The sequence below is a fragment of the Colossoma macropomum genome, unplaced genomic scaffold (genome assembly GCF_904425465.1).
Source record: "Colossoma macropomum unplaced genomic scaffold, Colossoma_macropomum, whole genome shotgun sequence".
Classification (NCBI taxonomy): Eukaryota; Metazoa; Chordata; class Actinopteri; order Characiformes; family Serrasalmidae; genus Colossoma; species Colossoma macropomum.
Window position 1 is genome coordinate 16,722,615 of NW_023494790.1, and position 25,495 is coordinate 16,748,109.

Here is a 25,495-nt window from a genome sequence, read left to right on the forward strand (position 1 = left end):
ATGCCAGCAACACAGTTCAAAAAAGTTTAGACAGGGCCAACCAAAGTAAAGCAAAAGTACACAAAAGTTATGTAATGATAAAAAAAAAACTTTCAGAAGTAGGGATGGGGACTGTTTCACCACTCTGTGAAAGACTGCGCAGGCAAATAGTGCAACAATTCAAGAATAACATTTCGACTCAGTTTCATCATCTACAGTACATAATATCATTAAAAGATTCAGAGCATCCAGGGAAATCTCTGTATACAAGGGACAAGGCCGAAAACCAATATTGGATGGTTGTGATCTTTGGGCCCTCAGAAGGCACTGCATTAAAAATGATACGATTCTGTAGCGGAAATGGCTTTGACCACTTCCAATCTCTGTCCGTGAACACAGTTTGTCAAATGCAAGTTAAAACTCCACCATGCAAAGAAGAACCCATATATACACAGGGTCCAGAAATGCCGCCGCCTTTTCTGAGCCCGAGCTCATTTAAGATGGACTGAGGCGAAGTGGAAAAGTGTCCGACAAAATTCTTTTTGGAAATCATAGATGCTGCGTCCTCTGAGCTAAAGAGGAGAGGGACCACCTGGCTTGGTATCAGTGCACAGTTCAAAAGCCAGCATCATGATGCTGTGGGGGTGCATTAGTGCAAATGGCATGGATGACTTGGACAAAAGAATCCGGCTGCTAAACTGGTCTGCCTGCAGTCCAGAGCTGTCATCCTTTAAAAACATTTAGCGCATTATAAAATGAAAAATATGACAAAGGAGACCCTGAACTGTTGAGCAGCTGAAATCCTCTATCAAGCAAGAATGTGAAAACATTTCACTTTCAAAACTGCAGCAATTTGTCTCCTCAGTTCCCAAACGCTTGGAGAGTTTTGTTAAAGGAAGAAGTGATGCAACACAGTGGTAAACATACTGCTGTCCCAACTGAAATGTGCTGTTGGCATCAAATTGGAAATAGGCATATATTTTTCAAAAAGCAATACAATTTCTCAGTTTCAACATTTCATATGTTGTCTTTGTATAATGTTTGATTAAATATAGGGTTCAATTTATTTGAACAGCATTTCATTCTGTTTTTACTTTTTATACTTTTTCCAGCTTTTTTGGAAATGAGATGCAGAAATTGACATGACTGACAGGTTGCAGTGCTAGATCAATAAGTCCTTCTCCCCTAGAACTGTCATTTTAGGGTCATTTAAGTATTTGCCAAAAACAGGGCAGAATTTAAAGGATGTTTTTTTCTTTTGGTAAAAAGATTCCTTGCACAACAATAACCTTTCATCAAATTGAAACCATAATAAAATATGTCTTCTTCTACTTACAAACACAAATGTGGTATGGACTGAAAGCTTAGAATGTGCACTTTCAACAGAATTCCTCCACTTGTTTCAAAGAGATGTGAGTGAGTGACAAAGTCTAAATACAGACTTTTAAGGTATATGTCACAAGGGGGAACTAGGAGGTGTTTAACACTGTATAAAAATATAAATGTCTCAATACTGTACAAAATATAGACAAACAGGATCTCTTCTTACAAGTAGCCAGCACCACTTTCTGAACCATCCCAGAGTTCTTTTCATTCTCCACAGACAGCCAGTCCTCCACCACAAAGAAGAACATGTTATCCATCTGCATGTCCCACACTACCACATGCTGAAGATACCAGGAGGGATCCAGACCTGGAGTGCAGAAGAAACTGTCACAGTTTATTCATCCTCAAACAGTTCAAATATAAGAGGAGGGATACAACGTGGCACACCTGTGTTGTCATGCCAGATGCATATTTTCCAGATTTCTCCCAGGTTGGCATCTGTTTCTACCTGAAAGTCATCCAGACCATTTCTCTGAAAGGCTCCTTCTTTCTGCAGGTGACGTGAACCGCTTTTGTTTAAACCATACAAACTAATGCCTACATGAGCAGACGTACCTATAGGAGACACTGATTAGGTGAGAAATGTCCACAAAGAAAGTTCCTTGTATTTGTTTCCTTTAGTATTGGTTCCTTTAACATCCCAACAAAATATTGATTTATATTTATATTGAATATTATTTATAAGCCATAGTAAATGTGTCATCTCATAGTGGCCTTCATTCTTCACTCACCAGCCCCTCTCTGCCAGCCTGTTTTGACCAAGACACGGTAATGATAGCGACCTGCCTGGCCACACAGCGGGATGCAGCTCAGGCGCAGACTCTCCAGATGGTCCAGCTTGTGGGCAATGAGTCCAACCAGCAGATGAATGAGGAGCAGAACTCCACATACTATCCCCACCACCACATTCCTCACCGGCCCATCTGACTGCAACAACATCATTCATCAGGTGAATGGAATGCGCAGACTGTCTGGTAAGTGTAGCCTACTATGATTAATCTACATGGCTGTGATGTGCTTTATTTATGAGATGGGTATCTTAAGACAGCAGTGAAATTACATGACCAATGTTTTAATTATTACTGCTGGTCTGCCTTGATATACTGTATCAGCATGTGAAGTATACACTCAGTGTCAAACGTTATGGACAGCTAACTTTTTTAAGCGTTCTTTTTAAATCTGTCAGTTTACGTTAGCTTATTAATATTAAAAGGCTTAAAATATTAAAAGGCAAAATAAAAGTTTATTTTGTGATAAACAATGTCACATGAAAATACTAGTCAGAATATTTGTGACAGTATTATCTTGGTAATAATACAAAACACCACACATTGAATCCCCTTGTTTTCGACCTTTGGGTCAAAAGCTTTTTAAAATATGATTTGCTTATAGTATTTGTGTGGATTTACAAGCACAAACTCTGCAGCAAACTATATAAAAAAGATAATTAAATGAAGAATTTTCAGCAAATGTTAATGCACAGTTATATTAATTATTTTTATTTTTAAAAACAGAAAAAAATTAAATAGTAATTGTGATGTGTGCAAAAGTTTTGGCACCCCCTGTGTTGTGTGTGCAAAAGTTTTGGCACCCATCCAGTTGTACGGTCTCAGAATGTTAATAATTTGTTTGGCCCTAACTAAGTCGTTAGGGCTGGTTAAGTAGGTCAAGAATTGTTATTAGGAATTGTCAATTCTGGACCATAATGAATTCTCTGACTCATCAAACTCTTTGCTAACACTCAACAATCATGGGCTCCTTCTTAAGTATTAGTAAATAGTTGTTTTATAGTATCCAAACCTTTACTGGTTTCTATTTCATTAAAAACAAGTCTTTTAAGGGCTCACAGATGCTTATACATTCAAAATGTATGTGTTAATTAACCATGTACTTCTGCCTTTTCTATTTATAACCCATTTTGTGTTAACAGAACACAGGTGTAATTATTTACATATCAGTTTTCAAAGTGTATTTGTTTAGCTAAGAAGCAAAAGTCAGAAGATGCATCATGTTTAAATACACTAGAAACAATACTCATAGTCATGTTAATAAAAGGTAACTGAGAGGTTTTACACACTGGGGGCAGAAGCAGGATGGCGTCAGGGTGAACGAACAGGCTGGCTCCGAATAGGGTGAGGTGCTGAGTGAGGCAGTCAGCAGTGTTGGGGCTACTGCTACTGAGCACATTCAGACCATCCGTGCTCCAACGCCTCTGTTCCACATTGAAGAACTGACAGAGCGAGCTGAACACACACACTGAGACACACACCTCTGCATCGCTCATGCTGCTGTTCAGGGTCACATACAGCTCCTTAGAAGAGCTGTTCAATCTGGGTTTGACATAAAGAGACAGAAATCATCTCAGGGCAGATATTTTAAACAGATCTAGTAAAAAATATTTACATAATAATTCAGTACGTGTTTAGCATGCACAGACATTAAGAACTTACAGTGGTGTAAGGAAAATGGTATCCTCCACTGAAGGAATATCAGTACAGAGAGAGAGGTTGAGGCTGTGCTGGGACAGTGGAAATCCTCGTTGATCGGATACACTGACGTTAACTCGACCAGAGTTTATCTGACCACTTCCTGCCAATACATACACAGTAAAAATGAATAGTAGAACACGTGATTGCTTTGAGAAACAGAACACATTGAAAAAAGGAATGCATTAAAATGACTTCAGTCAAATGTGTACATAATTTCCATCCAATCTATTCAATGAAATATTTCACATCAACCCAATTATTGCCAAAAGTAAGTAATCTAAAGAAAGTGTGCTGATGTTACATACTTTATTATTGTGGAAATGCTTTATGCATATGCATCAGTTGTGGGTTGGAGGTTGGGGAACCAGCCTTGTGACCAGAAGGTTGCCGATTTGCTCCCCTGAGCTGACACTACGTGACTGAAGTGCCCTTGAGCAAGGCACCTAACTCCCAACTGCTCCCCGGGTGCCGTGGATAGGGCTGCCCATCGTGCTGGGCAAGTGTGCTCACTGCCCCCTATTGTGTGTGTTTACTAGTGTGTATGTGGTGTTTCACTGCACGGATGGGTAAAATGCAGGGGTAAAATTTCCCCGTTGTGGGACTAATTAGGGTCACTAACAAAAATGTCCTGCCTTTCTGCCAGGAATATCTTATCTTAAAAATATCAGAATTATATCAGAATTTTAATGCAAAACTATTGTAAAACAATGTATCAATCATTAGGCAACATATTTGTATAATAACTTTCAGTGATGTAACTTTAAGATGCATTTGGACATCTTTTATTCACCATCACTGTAAATAATTCTGACTTGAAAAGTTTCTCTAATGACTTGAATTGAATTATGCAGACATTTTGACAAATCCGTGGAATTCCTCTTTAACTGTCATAAAATCACTGCAATGCATGACCTCTTGTGGCTTATGGCTTTATAATAGTGTCCACTGCTGAAGATACTGTGGCTTAGGTATGAGGATGCTACCTTGAATTAAACTGAAGTTCAAGGCGATGAAAAGTCCAGCATTGGAGTCCATCTCAACCGCCTTCACTGTGAAGTTCACACTTCCTTTAGATGGCAAAGTGATGTTGACCCTTGGTGAGACGTCCATGTCCTGCTTGTGTAGAGTGACTTGTATGGCGCTGTCTGATGTAAGGTTAGCGATGGCGATTGGCTGACCCTGTGGTGTAGCAAACTCCATAGCTGCAAGTGTAGTAGAGATTGGTGGATCTGCAGCTGAGACAAATGGGTGCCCCTCAGTCTCCATAACCAGAAGAACCTGAAGGACCTCTTCTCTCTCCTTGCTCAGCTGGGAGCTCAGAGCTGGAGGGATGTGGAACTGACAGTGACTGGATTCCTCAGTGCACAATAAATTTGAGGCAGGGTCGTCCCGTATGCCTACTGCACTGATCTGAGGAGCTTTCAGGGAAAGAGCTTCTTCACCAGGCATCCGTGACCACATCAAAGAGCGCATGAGCTCTCCTACTTGCTGCAAAGCTGATACTGCAGTTTCTGAAATGTCTTGATGCTTGTAATGGAAGTTAGCACCTAAAATGTCCTTTGATTTTTGAACAGCAGTCATGGAGTTACCTGAAAGAAAAAGAGCACTTTGAGAGACAGAAAAGCCATCATCAGCTTAACACTGCAGAGTGAACCTTCAAGGTTTGGTACACTGACAGGGTGGCAGTGAATAAGGAATATACAGAATATATATTATCTATCATATCTTGCCTTTTCTGAAATTAGAATTTACTTTTCAAAGTAAGTGTTTTGCAATTTTCTACAGCTGTAATACACTATATGGCCAAAAGTATGTGGACACCCCTCCTAATATTGAGTTCAGCCACATTCATTGCTAACAGGTGTATAAAATCAAGCACATAGCTATGCAATCTCCATAGTCATACATTAGCAGTAGAATGGGTCATAATGAAGCGATCAGTGGCTTTAAACATGGTACTGTTATAGGATGCCACAAGTCAAGTAGTGAAATTTCTGCCTTACTAGATCTGTGCCTGTCAACTGTAAGTGCTATTATTGTGAAATAGAAGCATCTAGGAGCAATAACATCTCAGTCACCTTGGGCGCAACTCCATATTAATGACAATGGTTTTGGAATGGGTTGTCCAACAGGCTTTTTCAATGCTTGTTTATTAAACTGTCTTCTTTGGTATGAAGAAGATTTTGTATAAGACCTTGACTGTTCATTCTCCCCCAAGCTATTGTTAAAAACATATTTAAATAGATTCTGACCCCCCCCCCCAAGTATGATCTTTTCTTGCAAGCAGCCAGCACCACTTTCTGAAGCACCCCAATATTCTTTGCTCTCGAGGCAGCAGTTATTGCAAAAACACATTGAAATACAAGGTGAACTTTTCACACAAATGGTACTTACTCAGAACATTCAGAATATTCCTTCCAGTGTCTACAGGGGTGACGTCTCCTTGTTTGGTTTGTTCTCTGATGACTTTAATCATCTTCTGTGTGGTTTCCACTACTCTGCTGTGGCAGTCTCCACACTGGAGCTCAGAAGGAACAGCCTATGAGTGAGTAAAAACATTTTCTTGTCGTAAATGTCAGAATAGGCAGTGGAGTTTTTGAATATCACAAATAATGAAACCTTTGAAAATAGTTCATTTATATGGTAATTACTGCACTGCTTATGACATTACTATTTCACAAACATTAGTCTTTACAATTCACTATCCTTCCTCCTTGGCATTTTAAGAAGCACTGTAGTTGTCTTTTTTATTATTAATATTGTTTATTTATTTATTTTACCCACATCACTGCAGGCAGTCCATACGCAGCGGTGCCCTTTTACCCTTTATGCCACACAAGATGAGTGTTAAGTACATGTTCTACCGGACACTGTTGACCCTTTGGTGTTAGGCCTTAACTGATGTTGAAGCTAGCAGAGTAGAGGCCATTTCTGATGCCTTGGGGGAACTGCTGTCTTTTTCAATGAGCATCATTAAAACAGAGACATACAGTGGAATGAGCCAAAGCGGAGCTGATCTGTGCTGCGTCCTGGAGCGAGGACACTGAGAGAGAAGCCAGGGCCTGGGTCACATTGCCTCGCATCTGCACTCTGTCCTCAAAATCCTGCCCACTCATAGCCTCCAACTGGGCAAAAGGAGAGAGACAGTTAATGGTGTAGAGAGGATGGAGACCATTAGTGTTTTTCTTTCTTTTTTTTTCAAGGTCATGAAAGTGACCACATTCTTTTGTCAAACTGAAGCATCTACCCACAGGCAACATCTACAATCCAAAAGTTTGGAAACACTTCTTAGGTTATAGAAGTGTGTAATAATACTTTAGCCAAGTAAGGCGTTAAGCAATTCCCAGGCTATTTGCTAGGGCGCTGCTCAGCAGTTCCTATGTTAACCCAGGTAAATGCTAGGTTGTTATGAGGTGGTTGTTATGGTATCTCATGTGGTTGCTAGAGTGTTGCTAAGTGATTGCTATGGTGTTTCAGGTGGTTGCTATTGCTCGTTTCCAGCAACTCCTTATTTTCACTGTATCGAAAAATGTATCGAATTGAGACACCAATGTAACACATCACAAAAATCTGAATTTTGTGTATTGATCTCTAATACTTTTCTCTTTTGGTAACTTCTGATCACGTTATCCACTTTGGAATACAAGTAATTTTGGGTGTTAATGTTACTTTAACTTCATTTTCAATGTCTTCAGCTTTCTCAGTATGTAAAGGACCATAATACTGCTGTGTTCATCATCAAGTACATATCTAAAAGTTTTTAATTTTTTACAGCTTCCTACAAATGAGATGAAACCTATGAAATTACACAGTACCAGTATCATGTCAGAATCATGTTGTGCATATACCTGCAAAAAATGGTTTTATATTATGGAAAACAGTGTTTCCAGCCCTTTAAAAAGTAGTTTAGTTTTCGTTTTTAACCAGGATTTCTGTTGTTGATGTTATAGTTTTACCTTGAGTATGGATTGATCTCTCCACTCACAGTGTCATGCCCTACCTGATTGAGCTGGCTGATTAAGGCAGTGGAGTACTGTATAACATTCTGAGGGTTGCCCTGCTGCAGTAAGGCCGGAAGTTCCGACTGACTCTTTCTCTTCAGCCATTCTGTTGTGCCTTGGTCATTCACTGGCAACACCACTACTAGATTCCTGCATAACAGAATAACAGACATGAGTACAACAGTTTGTGTCAACCCTGTTCCTTGTGAAACCATCATTGCACATTTTAGTGTTTTTCTTGCTCCCAACAAACAAGTCCTAATGAATTAAAGTGTGTTAGAGCTGCAAAACACCAAAAGATGGGGTGTTTGAGTGCTACAACACCAGCATTAGCAAACCCTGTATTAAGCAAGTAACATCTCATCTTGCACACCTTCTGAGGGCAGTGACTTTAGCTCCCATGTTGTCTTCAACTTGCACTATTATGGTAATGATGGAAGCATTGTCCCTCATTCTTGCACTACCGAGGGGTACCAGGGTTCTGAATGTGTGCTGGGTGCCTCTGTATAGAGTTATCAAAGGACACTGTGGTCCAGGGTCTTCACACTGTGCCACCCGAAGAGAGTATATCATCTGAGCAGATTCTCTGTCTTCATCCAGCCAACCTGTCAATAGAGAATAGACACCAAGAACTGCTTTCATATTATACCTCAACTCTCAGATATGGTAATTTTATAAAAGAAGAAAAAAATGTTCTGAATGTAATGTATGTTAATGTCATGATATTTTATTCCAAGTCCTTTTGGACCATTTCAATGAAATGTTCACATAGTGTAAAGGGCAGCTGGTGATTTAAAATAAGAAGAAAGAAGTGGGGATATGCGATTTTAATGTTTAATGTTTAATGTTAATGTTTAATGTTTGGCAAGTACTGACTAATTTGAGTCCGAAATTTTAGTAAATAGCATCTTCTTGCTTGTTATATTTAAATTCTTCAAGTATTGTAGTAATATTATCAAGTTTTGGTTGGAAACAAAGGGTTAAATTCCTTTAAAGCCCAACAGAAAATTACAGAATCAGGATTGTTTTTTTTCTCTGGGGTATCTAGGCAAGGCAAGGCAAGTTTATTTATATCGCTCCTTTCATACATTGCTGTCATTCTAGGTAGATATAACCAAGTGACCTCTCCTATTGGCTAAGGCTTTGTTGGACTTAAGATCTAATGCATGAAATTGACAACTAACCTAATTAGGAAGTGACAGTGGAATCAGTCAATTATGTTCTGATTTCCAATGAGTGGGATCAATTTTTGTAAGAAAAAAAACTAGGCCTTCAGGAAGTCCTACACACTTCATCGACTGCGAGTATGAGTAGTAGTCTAACCAAGGGGTTTCAGTCAGTTGAACAGGAAAGCAGTAGCAGCTCTATACCAGGACTGAAGGAATCACTTTCAAACTGCTACATACAAGGTAAACTGTATGTTAATATGTCTGTTACAAGCTTCAAATAAAACACAATGTCTTTTACAAGCTTCTAAGGCAGGACAAACTTTATCTGGGTCACTCTATTTGCTACACAATGAAGTATCACACTTACCTGAGCAGCTGAATGAGACCATGTCTTGCAGGAGCTGAACAGAATCTTCAGGTGAGAGTGTGCAGCTGCCTCCCTGAGGTGGGTGGTTGAGTTTTAAAGCAATGCTGGCTGATCCCCATAGACCAGTAATTGACTGGGAAACACTGAGAGTGAATATGTATTCAGATCCAGCCATCAGTACGTCAGGCCTGACGACAAGGATAGGAGCTCCGTCTCCAGTTGAGGTTGTAACTTCATTTAGGTGTAGAACATCTCCTACTAAATTCTCTGCCGTCCACTTAAACTGTTGGATACAGGATTGTTGGCTTAATTTGAATATGAACAGTATAAAAGGCAGTCTAACTACGTATGTATTAATATCTATACTTGTCAATAAACATCATAATATATAGAAATGGATATTTATAATACCTTAACTGTGCCATTGCATAGAGAACAATGACCAGCCAAAGCAACTGGATGGCTGTGACTGACGTAAGAAGAGGAGTGTAGACTGCAGGACACACACTTCACAGCCACAGGAATCACTTCTTCTTCATACATTTTCACCTGAGAGAGCAGAACAGGCCAAAACGGCATTACAATATTCACACAATAATTTTCATATGTAATATATAATAATAATACATAATATGTTACATTATACTCACATACTGCTTAGTAGAGACAGATGGCCGTCCATCTTTTTGAACTGTTAGTGTGAATTGGTACACGCTGCCTGGTTCTAGAATGTGACTGGGCAGAATGAGGGAGCTTCTGTTGTGCTGAATAATTTGATTAGGGAAGAAGGGTCCTGAAGAATGAGATGTGGTAGAGTCCTGCAGCTGGAAACATTATTATTTTACAATTCAGACAACCATTTGCTAAATTATGATTGACATACTCAATTACAATCATCTCTAAATGTTGCTTCCTCGCTCAAAGGAAGGACAATTCTTCAAACCTGCAGAACACTGATGGCGGTAAATTAGTCAAAATTATTAGACAGAAATGGAAAGCTGTTACTGAGGAACATATACTGCCTGCTGCACGCTATTCTGATCATCTGGAGAATGGCCTTGTTTTTATTTCATTCCTGAAGCTGAAATAGTTTTGGATTAAACTTTGTGAAACAACAAACTCAGAGCTATTAACAGGCAGACTTATACTGGCTTTAAGGCAAGACAAACTTTGTCTGTGTCACTGAATTTGCTGGCCTGGTACTAATCCTAACCATAACTATAACACTGCTGAGAACCTGCATTTCATCACATAGTTTGTTTACAATTTGAACATCTGTGGATAATCTACAGGGGGCTGTTGTAAACTTAGGCATTAGACATTAAAGCAATTTCACTTCAAGATTTGCTTGATGAGCAGATAACTAGAAGATCTGATGCACGATTGGTTTTGCTGTTTGCTTCTATGTTGTTTAACCATCATGCTCTGAAAGCTATGTAGTAATGGATGCAGTGGATATTAACTCATGGCTTACTTTGATTTATATGAACAAATCGTATTGACCCAAACAAAACATAAGCAGTCAGAAGTACACAGTTACACATACCACTTTAAAATCCCACTGAAATTGTAAGAGGTCATCATGGGCTGCAGAATCCGGATCGTAGGACTCAGTTCCATCCAGTATAAGATCATTCTGGCTTGACCACATCCGGTGAGAGCCGCCTTTGATTATGGGGACCAGTGGACTGTACACTACAGAAATCTTGGTGGTTTTGTGATGGTGCAGGGGTGTCCCTTGAAACCTAGCAGAAAACTTCAGACAGTAGTCCCCCACTTCAAGTATTTTCTTTGGAAGAGACAGGAGTGGTGTTGCAACATCTACTGAACTGTCTAATGACACTTTCTTCTCAGTGCAGTTTGGATCATGGAAGATTTCCCAGAGATAGGTGGTCTTGTAAGAAACACATCCATTGAGTTCCACACTTGCTTCAAAATAGTTTGGTGTGGCCTTCAGGATATTTGGCTGGTCTTGGATCAGGGAGACTCGAGGCTGTGTGCATTCCAGCTTTCTAACCACAACTGGCAGCTGTGCAGAGACCCGGCTAACATTATTGAAAACAGTTACGTGGACCACAAATCTGCCTTTAACCTTGTATTTGTGGTCTATTGTGTTGGATTTTGTAATTTTGACTGCATCATCAGAGTCACCAAAGTCCCACTGGAACATAAGGTCACTGCCACTGTCAGCAAGGGCAAAAAATGTGACAGGATGATCTATGAAAGGTCCATCTGGGGAATTTATAAGCTTCGCTTTTTTCACTGGCCACTGAACAACTACCGTCTCTGTTACAGACTGCGAACAGAAGGCGGCACTACTAGCCTCTACTGTCACAGCCAGGGAACCATTGCTAAATGGCGTATACAAGACATTTTGTCCAGTTTCTTGTGATAAATTGAAACCGTTTAGTTGGAAGCTCCATTGGTAAGTCACCTGTGATCCAGTGATGACTGATGCTTTAAAACTGAAAGGTTTCAATGCTTCCAAGACAGTTGAGCAGCAAAAATGAAGACCCCTAACTCTTTCTACCACTTGTACAGCCACAGTTGCTGATAGAGTACTAACATGATTCTTGGCAATTGCTTTGACTGTGTGGTTTCCAACAGGAAGAGATGAGATGGTAAAGTTTTCCAGAACCCTTAGAGAAGAATTCCCTCCTGCAAATTCAAGGAGGAACGAAACATCACTTCCTTGAGAGATGGTTGGCATGAAAGTTACGGCATCATTCTCACAAATGACCGTTTCACTGACTCTTAGATTTAGATCTTGGATGGCATCCTCCGCTGTTACTATGTGCGAGACACTTTGCCAACTAATGTCATTTGACACGTTAAGTGTTACACGATGACCCCCTACATCCATAAAGGAATAGCTAACTGTTTGATTGTTACCTAAACTGATTACATTTCTTTCCTGCAAGGCCACAGTCCAGTCCCAGTGTAAAACATTCCCTTTTCTGACAGATCCATGCAACTGCAAGAGGCTGTTTGATGTGATAAAGAATGGATGTGATTTTCCATCTACCTCAAAGTCAATATCTGAAATATGCTCCTGAACTGTGAGTTGTTTAGTGGAATCAGCGGAGCCAAGAACGTTTGCCACTGACACTCTCAGCTTAAAAATGCCGATAGCTTTAAATACATGAAGGACAAAAGGTACATCTGTGGTTACAGGAGAGTAGTCAGAGTCAAGAAACCAGATATACTGAAGGTCTGTCCCAGTCTTCACACTTACAGTTATATTCACCGGTTTTCCTTTGGCTATTACATAAGCAGGTGTTGAAATATTTACACCTGAAACACACTCCACTGCTCTCAGCGTAACATCCTTGTGCTCTCTGCCAAGGACGTTGGCAACTGTCAGCTTGACAGATACATTACCAGAGCTGTTGGTAAGTAGCTTAAAATGTTCACCATCATCAACTCTTGTATTAAATCCATCTTGATAAACCAGCCAATGATATGTCAAGTTAGAGCCATGCTTTACAAAGGCTGTCAGAGTGATGGTCTCCTTTGTGGGGAAATATCTCATAGATTTAAGTATCTGGCCTGTAATCTGAACCCCTTGTATTCTCTCAACAACCTCAATTGAAGCTGAGGTTTCCATTTTACTGACAAAGTTCTGTGCCATGACTCTAACCTCAAAGATCCCTGCTCTGGAAAACACATATCTGTACTCTGATGTTCCAAGTTTTGATGGAAAGAGGGGATCCACTGTCCAAAAATATCTTATATCATCTACAACATTGCATAGGACAGTGAACACTGTTTCTTGGCCTACCTCTGCATATGGCTGATTAGTATGGATTACTAAATTTGATATAGGAACTTGTACATCCACATCAGCATCCACAAACTCTTGACTGACTGCATTAAAAACTGAAGCAGTGACATGAAACCTACCCGCTGAAGTGAAAGCATGTGATTGATTTTGGCCTTCCTTCTTTGGAGAACCATCACCAAAGTCCCACTTAACAACTCCATTATTTTGGTACGGTTCAGTCCAAAAGGAATAAGCTTGATTGACAGCAAGCACATCTGAGTTACCTTCATGTTGGATTGATAGCTTTAAAACAGGCCTTTGAACAAAAATAGTTGCTTTGGCTGTTTTGCGGCTGACTTGATTATGTGTGATCAGCATGATTTCATGCATGCCTTCTGTAGCAAAAAAAAAGCAGTGATGTGATTTTCCAATAACCGGAGAGTCACTGGACGAGCTATTATACCACAGAAATTGGTACATTTCACCACTGGGACGTACCAAAGCATCAAAACATATCTCTTCACCAACTGCTACAGCATTCTGGGCTGAGTGAAGATTCAAATCTGTAATTAAGGCCTCAACACACACAGTGGCCTGATAATGCACGGATCCTGCTTGGCTGTAGACAGTCAAATCAATGAGATAATTCCCAGGGCATGAGAAAGTGTGAGCGATTGTGGATGTTCCTGTCTTCACAGATAAGAGTGTACCATCCCCAAAACTCCAGTGGAAAGTAAGTGAAGAAACATTCCCAGTGACCGCTGCCTGAAGATTTACTTCCTCTCCGCTCACTATGCAGCCAGATGGCCAGATTCCATTAATGGCTAGCTGATAGATTTCTACATCGATTGACTGTCTCACTTTGCTCACCGCATTAGAAACAGTTACCTGAGCAGTGTAGTTTCCTGCAGACTTGTAGATGTGAGAGATTGAGCTTTTCGAGAGGTTTTTAAACACTGACCCATCTCCAAGCTCAAAAGTCCACCTGAGACTGGTTCCTGTAGAAACTTTTCCATAGATTTCAGTGATCAAATTGAGTTCATTTGGCCCATTATAACTGAGATGTACACCTGAGATAGTTTCAACAACTTCCAGAGACATCCAGGCAATCATCTGTGACAGAGTGTTGTTGGAACAGACAGAAACATTGTATACACCAGCTGCTTTAAAAGCATGGCTGACTTTGTAATGAGGTCCTTTAAGCTCCTGGGAGCCATCCCCAAAGTTCCACCAGTAAAGTATTCCATATGAAGATGGCAATGAAGAGGCTTCAAAGAGAATGCTTTGGTTGACTTTAGGGACAGTAGGCATCGACGAGATTAGCACTCTTGTCAGTGGAGACCGCACTTTAATGGGCACAGCTTTTTTGATGTGGTCATATTTAGTTTCGGCTTCTATCCTTAGTGTATAGTCACCTAGAGAGAAACAGACAGAAAAGACATTTTTAGGGAAACAGATGAAGAACAGTAGATGGAACTAAAATAAATAGTACCTGTCATTTTTTCTATATGGCATTAAAAGTATTCCTTCCATATGCAGTAATGTGCAAAAGCCAGAGGTCACTCTTCAGTTATTTAGAAGGAAACTGCAGATCAAACAAACAAGCTGCTGGTGTTCTCAGAACAATGGACTGACCACCCCAGAGTCCAAACTTAACTTCAGCGAATGTGTTTGAGATTACTTGGATCAGGAGAAGCAGAAAATGCAACCAGCTTGTAAGGCTGAACTTTGGAGATGCGGAAAAATATCCTTGCAGATTTCTTTGAAAAACTGAACGCAAGTATTCCCAAACAAATTGAAGCTATAAAAAACACAAAGCGTGGACACATTAACCCTTTACCAAGCCATGGGCTCGCTGGTGGGCCCAAAGTTTTATTACACAAAGCTATAACCTACGTGAAGCTCCATTAGTTTGCAAGTCCCTGTAGTTGATGAATAATAAGCCTTAGTAATGTATTAAGCCTGGAATGTTTTCTGCTTTTTCCTTCACATTGAAAAATGAATGATGTGTGTTGTTTTGACTGGAAATTAAAGAAATGAAGAGCGGTCTCTGACTGCACAGTACTAAAGGCTTTTACCTGGTGTAGTGTAGGTATGATGTGCTGAGTCTTGCAGATAGATCTGTGTTGCAGTCTGATCCAGAGAGGTGTTTCTCCTTTCCAATGGGGCAGAAAATGTATGGTTCACACAGGTAGAACTATCACCAAAATCCCACCTGTGGAACATCAGAAATCACATCATCTGTGTTAAAAGGTTTCATTCATAAAGATATGTATTACTGCACAAAAAGTTTTACACACATTGTGAACCAGTGCTAACCTTATTGTGACCCCTATGGAGATGTCCAGTTTAACTCTCAGGGTGTAGATATTTGGTGTGCTCACAGTGATGGCCTCCTTCTTGGAGAGTAATGTTAGGTTAGCTAATGGGGCCATTACATCAGCTGTGAGCTTGACTTCTAGAAACTGAGAGCTAACAGGATTTTCTGCCATTACCTAATAGAGACAGAATAACAGCATCAGAATGTGTTAACATTTCCCGCTCCTTAACACTGCTCTTGGACTCCTAACTCTACATTGCTGTATGCTTACCTTGAGTATATACTCTCCTTGCTTCTTGAATACTACATTATAAGTTTGCCCTGTGTAGGCAAACTGGACAAGATTATCAGTAACCCAGGTGTACTTCACAGATGAGCCAGCAGCCACTGCTGCTGTGAACTCCTGTAGAGAAAGAAGAAAAGATAAAAGAAGAGCCTATTGGGCACTTTAACAGACACACCTACCAGTTTGCATTAGTGTGCTCTTCAGTGGTCAGTTTCTGACTACAGGACCACTATTGGCTGTATATTTTTAAATTAGGGGCTGTTCTCAAACCAGGAGTGACACAGAGGTGTGTGAAAACTTTAAAAGTACTGCTGCGTCTGGTATATAGCATAACATCCAATAACATGTCACTATCATGTTAGCGTTACTGCTGTGCTATAAACTGTCCAGCAACCAAATAATATCTGGTCAGCAATGGTCCTATGTTGGTCCCTTTCCGTGGATGGACAAGGTAGAGCATGGCTGATACAGCCTGTATTCTGACCAACTGCACCTATAAAAAAGGCCACTGAGTGTAGATACAAGGTGAACTAAATGAACCGGCAGCTTGATGTAATTACTGTGCGTGCTAGGAACCTTGAAAAGGCCCATATCCTATATTTTCTATATTTTAATTTTGGACCCTGAAGTACACCTATAGCATGTGTGTTTTTACACATTATGTATTATTTTCAACTTCTCTTTATATCTCCCAATTAAACAAGCAATTTTTCTTGATATACCTTCAAGACTGAGTAAATGAACTCTGTTCTGATTGGCTGCCCTGTAGATGAAATGGGCAAAATTTACGTTAGTGTATTTTTGTGACACCACAAGAGCAATAAATTCAAAACAGGACTGCATGGATTAGGGAGTGAATGGCACATTTTGAAACTTTGACAGCATTTACATACATGTAAATGAACTCTGTTCTGATTGGCTGCCCTGTATTGTCGCTCTTTTGGACCCCAATGTGTGTATGTTTTTGTGATATCACAAAACTAGTGAATTCAAAATGGACCATTCTTGCAGCTGTTTCCATATATGCATTCTGTGGATGGAGGGGTGACACTTTACTATCATTTATACACTATATGCAATTTTTGTTTCAAATTTTTTTATGATCTGTCCCCTTTACTTTGAAGTGGAACATTTGGGAGTCCACTGAATAAAAGACTGTATAATAGCTCATGTTTCTTACCTGTTGAAATCTTATTAAAACTATGTAGAAATGAGGATAAATAAGAACAGGAATACCTGTGGTATATCCACCAGAACTCTATGGAAGCCCCGTGGCTGTATGCTTAGTCCTGTCACTGGAATATGAGCTTGTAGTTTTACACTCAGCATCTGGGCGTTGAGTGTGTTTGAGGCAGTGATGTTAAGAGTTTGTTCCCCTTGGGCGGAGAGCTTTACGTAAACATATGAGAACCACACGTCCGGGGTGTCCCTCTCACAAGCTGCCTGGATTTCAGACATATCTGGAGGGCAAGACCATTGGAAGGGGATTCCTGTCCTGAACACTGGGGCTGACCATGTGCTTGTAGCATTGTGTCCTGAATGGTTCTTGACAATTATTATTGTTTGGATATTGACTGGCAAATGTATTTGGTTTTCTTTGTCAAGCACAGGATACAGAACATGAAGTCCCGAGATTGGGGTCTGTGGTTTGACCAAATGGGTGGTTGGTGTTGTAGTTTCTATCCTGAGGTCACTCTGTGTGCTGCTAAGAACTGGTGGAATACCATAGACATGCACAGGGTCCTCATAGATCAGCCGCAGGTCACACACCACACTGTCCACCCACTGGCCTCCATCTGTTGGGACAGACACACCAACCTCTACCCAGCCTCCTAACTCAGGCCCAGGCAAGGACAGGTAGCTCTGTCGCCAAGCAGAGTCTGAGCTGCTCACACAGTGAAGGAACTCTCCTGCTTTTCTACTGTGCTGCACTGCTACAATATCATCTGGATATACAGAAATGCCTTTTTCTTCAAATGTTACCTGCGAGAATGAGAAAAAAAATATGATGGGATTATTTATTTGATTTTTGATATCTTACGAATTAGTTGAAATCTGTGAAGTTGTATAGAAGCATAATAACAGAATCATTCCATACATAAATATACATTTTTTATATTGAAAACAGTGATTTCAAACTTTTCATACAGAGTCATCAACCTCACTGTTTGTATTTGTCTTAGAAACAAATTTCAAGCATTTATTAAGCATAAACCTTTAGATGAAAATGTCTTCAAGATAACAAAAGACATACATTTAATCAGGTGTGTCTAAACCTTTGATTTTTACTGTACTTTAAGGATCTGATTCACCTTTTAACATCAGTTGTCTTTTAACATCTCTAATGAGCTTTAATGTGAAATGAAATGTGAAATCTAAGTCAGTTATTAGTACTCACCCTGAAGTGGACAGGTTCAGATGCTGGGAGGATTTTCAGGGACATGTCTGCCATCATATGGTAGAAGGGAGGCACTGCAGTGTAGCGAGGGGGCAGAGGAAAGACCAGTCCTGCAGCAGAGGAGCGATAAGGGCTGCATGGGCTGGTAACTGGCAGGCAACTTTCCAGCAGGTGGCACCAATAAAGTCCACTGATACAAACACCAGTGGTGTTGCACATAGGCTCCTCTGAGCAGCAGCTAAAGGGGTTTAGGAGAGAACTACAGCCTGAAAGACACAGAGAGAAAGAGATTTGATGTCTGTCAGTATGTTAGCTTAACCAACCCTAAAGCTCTCTTAAGGAAGCCCAGTATTTACAGTTATCACCCAATACCTGCTTTAGCTAATCGGTCCTTCGTTAAATTAAATCAACTAATCTCTCTGGAGTTTACAGAGAACCTGTGCTCTTGTAACTGTATTCTTCTAACCAAGATATTAATAACTTTTTCAATAACAAAAAAATCTTGTTACTATTTTCTGTGTTTATGTTTATGTGTTCTTGCCTTGCATAGTTTTAAAGGCAAAAACACAATTACTTCCTTAGTGGCTGCCTAAAACATTGACACAGTAGGGGAGAGTGGGGCACAATCTAACACAGGTAACATGGATATTTTGTGTAGTTAAAAAGGTTCAAGGAGAGCATGCTCTTATTCATCTCATATTCACATACCAATAAAGTTTCAAGTTTTGACAGTAATCCATCAGATATGTCTTGAGCTTCAGCTTGTTTTTGTACCTTAAAATAACATTTTTTATCATACGTTTTTTTCAATACATAAATTTTAAGTATAGGGCTAAAATATAGTCTTCACACAACAGCCATATCCATATAAATCCATAGAAATTCAAAGCAGTTAATTTTAGGAACTTTTATGCCCAGAATCATCAAAACATACTATACATACTACATGTCATGTAAATAAAATACATCAAAAATACATTTGCTGTTGTTTGACAGCCTCTTTTCACTATTCATATGTATTTTAATGCATTTCATTTTATATATTTATATATGGAGCTTGTCTGGTTCTAATAATTGACCTGTTTTGAGCTAATTATATTTTGCATTGATTCACCAGACATTTTAGTGACTGTTGCAACTAACCCCTCTGTCTGTTGCAGTTAATCCTGCCTGTGGGGAAAGTTGTAATGTGTGCAGTTATAGAATTGTTCATAAATGGTAGACAAGGTTCGTATTTTAATTTGTAGCAGGGATATGTATGTTGTTTGTATAAAATGTTCTACCTTGCTCAAATATGTTTAAAATTATATTTATATATATATTAAAAAAAAAATTGTTGGGTTGTGCCCCGCTCTCCCCTACTGTATGTACTGGAAAAATCTAGATTGCCCGTGCCCATGTTCCCGGCCCCAGCACAGCTAATCCTACTTTAGAGGGGCTAGATAATCAGTTGGTGGACCACTGGGCTAGATCAGATGTGCTTGGGAAATAGATACTGGATCCCCAGAAGCAGGAATTAAAAAAACATAATTTCAGAATATTATGAAAGCAGTACATGTTTTTCATCGATCTAAATCTTACCTGGGGGCACTAGGTGATGGGTTGGACTGCAGTAGGGTCGTAATATCTGCACTCTTGCCATGGTGAGCACTTGACTGGGCTGAGATACCAAATCTAAAGAGACCACTTGGCCTCCATGACTAAACCAGAGTCCCGGAAATAACATCATCTGTACAGACAGAGCACAATCATACAAGGTCACAGTTTTGTAAGACAGAATCACGACTGAACAAAGTATAAACTACACAAATGTCCAAAAGCATCCAGGAAATCCTTCTAATTAGTGAATTCAGCTACTTTAAAGTGGGCCCACTCCTGACACATGTTCAATTGTGCCTAAAGCTTGTATAATCTCCATAGAAAAGCACAGAAAAGAATGGCAGCAGCTACACATGAGCCTAAGATCACTATGCCCACTGACAAATGTTGGATAGAGGGCCATTGGGCTGTGGAGCAGTGGAACTGTATTCTCTGGAGTGATGGAGCTCCATTCAATACCTTAGGGATGAGTTGGTGATTTAGAACTGATCATCCAACATCAGTACCTGATCTCACTAATGCTCTTGTGAACGCTGAATGCAATCCAACCCTCACAGTAATGCCCCAAAATCTAGCGTAAAGCCTTCCCACATAAGTAGACACTGTTATTGCAGCGAAGGGGGACAAACTCCCTATTAATACCCTTTATTTCAGAAAATAAACACTGGATGAGCAAACCTTTGAACATACTGTGTACATTATTAAACTACATTCATTAATTAATGTCACAGTGTGCTTTGTCCAGTCAGGTGTTTTTCACCTTGTACTTTATTAGAAATACACTTGAACTGTGTGTACCTACTTCCACTCTCTGTTGTCCTAGGTCTGGTGGCGAGGGTAATGCAGGTAACTGGGAGTGTGTGTATGTGCCTGACATCAGTGGCACACCTATCACATAGCTGTCCAACGATGGCAAAGACACTTGAGGGAAAGAAGAGAAGTTTAGTGCTTTTTGTCAGTGGTCAGATTGGTACTTCTGTCTCTGTATAATGAATGTTGTCCTCTGCTGCTAATTGTGAAATAATATTGGTGTAACTGCTGTTCAGTAGCACACAATGCTCAAAACTAAAGTAGCTCTTCAGTTTATTTTGCCATTGCTGAAAATCTGCATATACTACTACTACCACTATTACTATGGCTACCACTATTACTATGGCTACCACTATTACTACTACTACTACTATTACAACTACTAATAATAATAATCAGGAGAGGAAAGAGTGCTGAAAATTCCAATTAATTTATTAACTAAAAGTACTGTAACGGGAGTGAAAATTTACTTACTACAAGTAAAATTATTGATAAAAGAAATCACTCAAGTAAGAGTTGTTTATTGGAAAACTACTTGTGGGAGTTACTTTTTTGCATATCCACAATAATAAGAAGAAAATACTTCTGAGTTGACTTGACTACATCACTGGAAATGATCTGTATAACCAAACTAAAGTAAAACATGATATTACATGAGTAAAATGTTTTGAAAAGAGTCTTGAGACTGATCACAGTATGCTCTGATAGTGCACATTTACACTGTGTACACTGAGAGACAGAGACACACACACACACACACAGACTGAGTGCGAAAGAGAGACAGCAGACTCACATTGTGTTCTGTGATGAACTGACAAAATTCTCTGATGAGATCTGATGTCATTTGTAAGGTGAGATCAAGGAGTAAATATTTCTTCGCTTATGCATTTTAAGTAAGTTCCACTACTTTTTTCTACTCAGACAGAACCATGATCTGATTACAGCACAACACTTTTTAAAATCTGGTGAGTGACGCTCTGATGTCTTGGCTCGTGCCTCACGTGAGGTGATGTTTGTTTCGTCTGTGTACAGTGTGCGTGACGAGAATCTCACATACAGTATTAAACGTGCTTATACCTCACTACTTGCAGTGGGATCACATAACTGTTTAGGCTAGTAAATCTAGATTTAATCTGGATTAAATCTAAATTTAGGCTAAAATTCATATATCACTGGCTTATACAGCTGTTCACCTCCAAACTCTGACAAAAGTGTATTTTACAGGGGTAAACTGTATGCGTTGACACCTATGTTAACTACAGCAGCTGACAGGCACTTGCAATAAAATATACAGAATGGCTTTTAAGTTTTAGAAATAGCTGCCATGTTATTCTAAAACAACAAAGTAAGAAGAAAATGTTAAAAGGACACAGTGCCTGCTTAGCTAGCAGTCAGCTAACAGCTGTACTGTTGGTACACTTCAGGGTGGAAGTTCAGTTGTTAAAAGCAGAGATTTTGACTGGTTTTGGGAGGCACGTTTGGCAGCTGATAATATTTTTTTTTTAGTTCATTTGAAAACGAATGAAAATGACCATTTGGATAAAGTTTCTTCTGTGTGTTTCTTTCTCCACTAAACCTGCCATCTCTGAACACATCAGGGCTGAAGTGTTTTTGCAGCTGGGAGCTGCTCTGTTTTGATTGGCTTTCAGAACTGAATTCTAATTGTTTTATGAACTGGAACATACACATAATTTTACTCTGTAAATTTTACTTTAAAAATTAAAATATGTATGTAAAAGTACTTGAGTAGAAGTAAAAGTACTATGACTTAATTGTACTCAAAAAAGTGCTGTTATATGGAAAAATTAAACTTGAGCTAGAATGAAAAGTGTATTATGGTGACCTATTTAAAGTTTGTGGTACCTGATATCTCTTTTCCACAGATAAAGTGATGTTCTTTGTTGCACGGGCTGTTTCTCCATTGCCTCAAACCCAACGCCATCTGAGAACAAGTCCCTTTCTCTCCGTTTCTATGCTGGGAGATAGGGGGTCCAAATCCATGGTGCTCACCAGTTCTAATTTCATTTCTCAGCCAAACCACAGCAGGTGCTTCTCTGGAAACAGTGAGAAAGTACAGAGATGTATTACCACAGCTTGGTTAATGGCTTGAAGAACATTCTACACTCTTTGCCCATGTACTGCATGGAAAACATCAACCATTGATGTTCATTTCTCTGAAATGGAAGAGGGATTTAATAAGTTGATAAGAAAAAAAATGAACATGTAGCAATGCCTTACAACTGAAATGAGTTGTCTATGAAATCCTGAACGCTTGGCTTATCCACCACGGCAATGTCTCCTTCTTTCAGTCTCTGACAAACATCTCTTGCCTCCAGCCAGGTTGATGCAGATGCTGAGATCCAGTAGCAGTGTAAACCATCTTGATCAATTTTGGACCTTTTTGGGCAAGAATCTTCATCTGGAGGATGAGATTTTATAAATAGAGTGTGTTAATTCATCTGTGATATATCAGTAGAAATACAGAAAAAACATCTGAAAATGCTGAGATCCAAAAATAGCTGCATCCTCTGAGAGGACAGCAGTTAAAACGTCTCACCACTGTAGCTTGTGACAGCACTGAGGATCCAGAAGAGAAGCAGGTGCACAACAATTGCCATTTCATTGGTGTCCAATGTAAATCATTCCCACAAATGCTGATGAATCATACAAGAACTACAGTGCCATCCATTAGTCTGTCTCTATCCCGTGGATAAGATCCTGTTCTCAGGGCTCCTTTTCCCTAGTGCTCTTTGTCAGTGTCTTCCATCGTATAACGTTCACTGTGGTTCTCGTCTTTAAAAAGTCCCCTCATTCTCTCTGGTCTCTGCCCTTTCTCTTTCTTTCTTGTCCTGTTCTTGCTCAGTGACTTATTAGCATTGTGTTCAACATAGCATTGCCCCTCACCCCCTTTTAAAGTATTTGGATGACTTTTGGTTTGTCTCACAGCAACAGGCCTATGAGTGCAGAGGACAGAGGAGCCCTCATTAGCATGCTGTAAAATCTCTCCCTGGTGAATAGGCAGTTAAAGTCACTGAGACAGGTTAAACCCTTCTCATACACCATTATCCATTAAAAAAAAAACATAAAAAGGGAAGATGTCAAAAGACATCTACATGAGTAGCAGATTGTCTGTTGTGAAAACGCATTGCAATCAGGTTTTCATCTTGAATTGTGAAGATGGCAGTCAAAAAGACTTCAGCAAGTGGTTTGGGGAAAAATCTTAATGCCATTTGGCTCAAAGGCAAATCTGTGTAAATTTTACATGAACTCTCACAACACCTTAGCACTTCAAACACAAGCTATCTGAAACAGAAAAATACAGGACAGGTGCAGTGCTCGTTGCTAGGCAACAGTTTAGCTGGAGTAACAGTTGAGAGTTGTGTAGACATTTATGCAACAACTGATATGTGCCTGACATCTATTTAGAGCTATTATAGGCAAATCGGTGTTATTACCAGGTGGGGAACTGTACTTGGGCCCATAGTGTGGGGGGAGGCCTATAGTGACCTGCCCCCTTCGTTGGAGCACCTAATATAGATACTGACCCAAATGCATACCCATAACTCATAAAAAAAGATCCTAACAATCTCACCTGTTAGCTTCCATCAATGCTACAGCCCCGGTATCTATTTATCCCCTCTTATCCATCACACATCTCATTCATAGTAAGTGTTTTCAGATGGAACCTTCATGACCTGCAATATGATGTTTATTATTCATGATTTAAAAATTCTAATGTAAACATTTAACTCAATGTCAGATGCTAGTGGGCAGAGTGGCCTGCCTTTTTTGAACATAACAATAGCGAGTAAACAAGCAAAATTACAGTCATTTTATATGTATTAAAAGTAATTTTTGTATGGGGGGGGGCAATTCATTTTGCTGAGCTGGCTCCCATAAGATCCTTCTTATGCTAGTAGCCAATCATAAACATTTTCGTAGTGGGTAATGAGAACCTTTCTGTAAGGATTTTTGGATTTTTGTGTACAGCAAAAGCTCAAAGTCTCAAATGTTCTATACATCCTGTTCTTATAGGAACACATTCAAAACTGATTCAAAAATGTATTGAATGTATGGTGGAAGAAGCTCAATAGCTTTTTATAGAGGCTGCAACTGCTGAGAAATTGCAGCATAAATCTTAAGGAGCTTTTTGACCAACTTTGCTTTTTGTAGCTCTAAACCTGATAAAAGAGAATTCATTAATCTGCAATGTCCTCAAGAAAACCCGCATGATTAGCCTTGTTTTTGTTGGTTGCACTCATTATACCATGAGAGACTTCACACGTGTCCAGGGCTCTCATTAGTTCGAATTTGGGTAACGTGCATTTAGGGGAAAAGAAGAAAATACCAGTGAATGCAGAAGCGGAGAAACAAATCTCCATGGTGATGAGGCACAATTAAACAGCCTGCTCCTCCTCCTCCTCCTCCTCTCTGTTGCCATTCTTCTGCAGCCAAAGAGTACAGAGTCAATAGCAGTGACGCACTGGTGCGCAAACACTGCAAAGCAGCCTGCAGAAGGACAAAAAGGTCAATATTACCATGCTAGAAGTTTTAACCCAGACATCTGATTTTTCCCATCAGTAGTACCTCGTCATATTGATACTGTGATTGAATAAAACTGGGGCCACATTAATATGATACAGTGACCACACACACACACACACACACACACACACACACACACACACACACATACACACACACACACACACACACACGCACACATTTTCTGAAACCGCTTATCCTTCTGGGTCGCGGAGGGTGCTGGAGCTTATCCTAGCGGTCAATGGGTGGAAGGCAGGATACACCCTGGACAGGTCACCAGTCCATCGCAGGGCTAGTGACCACAGTTGTTGGATATTTTTATAATCAGTGTTAGCAGTGTAACCCTGCTCAATATGTGTTATACAGATCAATTAAAGTTCATA

The 25,495-nt window shown here is 39.8% G+C and overlaps 1 protein-coding gene across 1 annotated transcript in view; it reads right to left on the minus strand.

Moving 5' to 3' along the window:
- The window catches only part of pkd1b (polycystic kidney disease 1b), a 38,414-nt gene extending 14,975 nt beyond the window's left edge, over window positions 1-23,439 (minus strand). Inside the window, exons 1-24 of the mRNA XM_036571826.1 lie at window positions 23,125-23,439; window positions 22,806-22,986; window positions 22,431-22,621; window positions 20,560-20,678; window positions 19,740-19,887; window positions 18,159-18,424; window positions 16,997-17,743; window positions 15,746-15,877; window positions 15,474-15,649; window positions 15,233-15,369; window positions 10,938-14,569; window positions 10,042-10,215; window positions 9,803-9,940; window positions 9,392-9,674; window positions 8,229-8,460; window positions 7,840-8,005; window positions 6,845-6,973; window positions 6,249-6,393; window positions 4,838-5,443; window positions 3,816-3,954; window positions 3,443-3,695; window positions 2,097-2,292; window positions 1,753-1,920; window positions 1,529-1,672 (exon numbers count right to left, since the gene is read on the minus strand). Coding sequence (XP_036427719.1) covers window positions 1,529-1,672; window positions 1,753-1,920; window positions 2,097-2,292; window positions 3,443-3,695; window positions 3,816-3,954; window positions 4,838-5,443; window positions 6,249-6,393; window positions 6,845-6,973; window positions 7,840-8,005; window positions 8,229-8,460; window positions 9,392-9,674; window positions 9,803-9,940; window positions 10,042-10,215; window positions 10,938-14,569; window positions 15,233-15,369; window positions 15,474-15,649; window positions 15,746-15,877; window positions 16,997-17,743; window positions 18,159-18,424; window positions 19,740-19,887; window positions 20,560-20,678; window positions 22,431-22,621; window positions 22,806-22,986; window positions 23,125-23,185 — 8,563 coding nt within the window. The 5' untranslated portion in view covers window positions 23,186-23,439. The remainder of the gene's footprint in view (window positions 1-1,528; window positions 1,673-1,752; window positions 1,921-2,096; window positions 2,293-3,442; window positions 3,696-3,815; window positions 3,955-4,837; window positions 5,444-6,248; window positions 6,394-6,844; window positions 6,974-7,839; window positions 8,006-8,228; window positions 8,461-9,391; window positions 9,675-9,802; window positions 9,941-10,041; window positions 10,216-10,937; window positions 14,570-15,232; window positions 15,370-15,473; window positions 15,650-15,745; window positions 15,878-16,996; window positions 17,744-18,158; window positions 18,425-19,739; window positions 19,888-20,559; window positions 20,679-22,430; window positions 22,622-22,805; window positions 22,987-23,124) is intronic.
- Window positions 23,440-25,495: the final 2,056 nt, after the last annotated feature.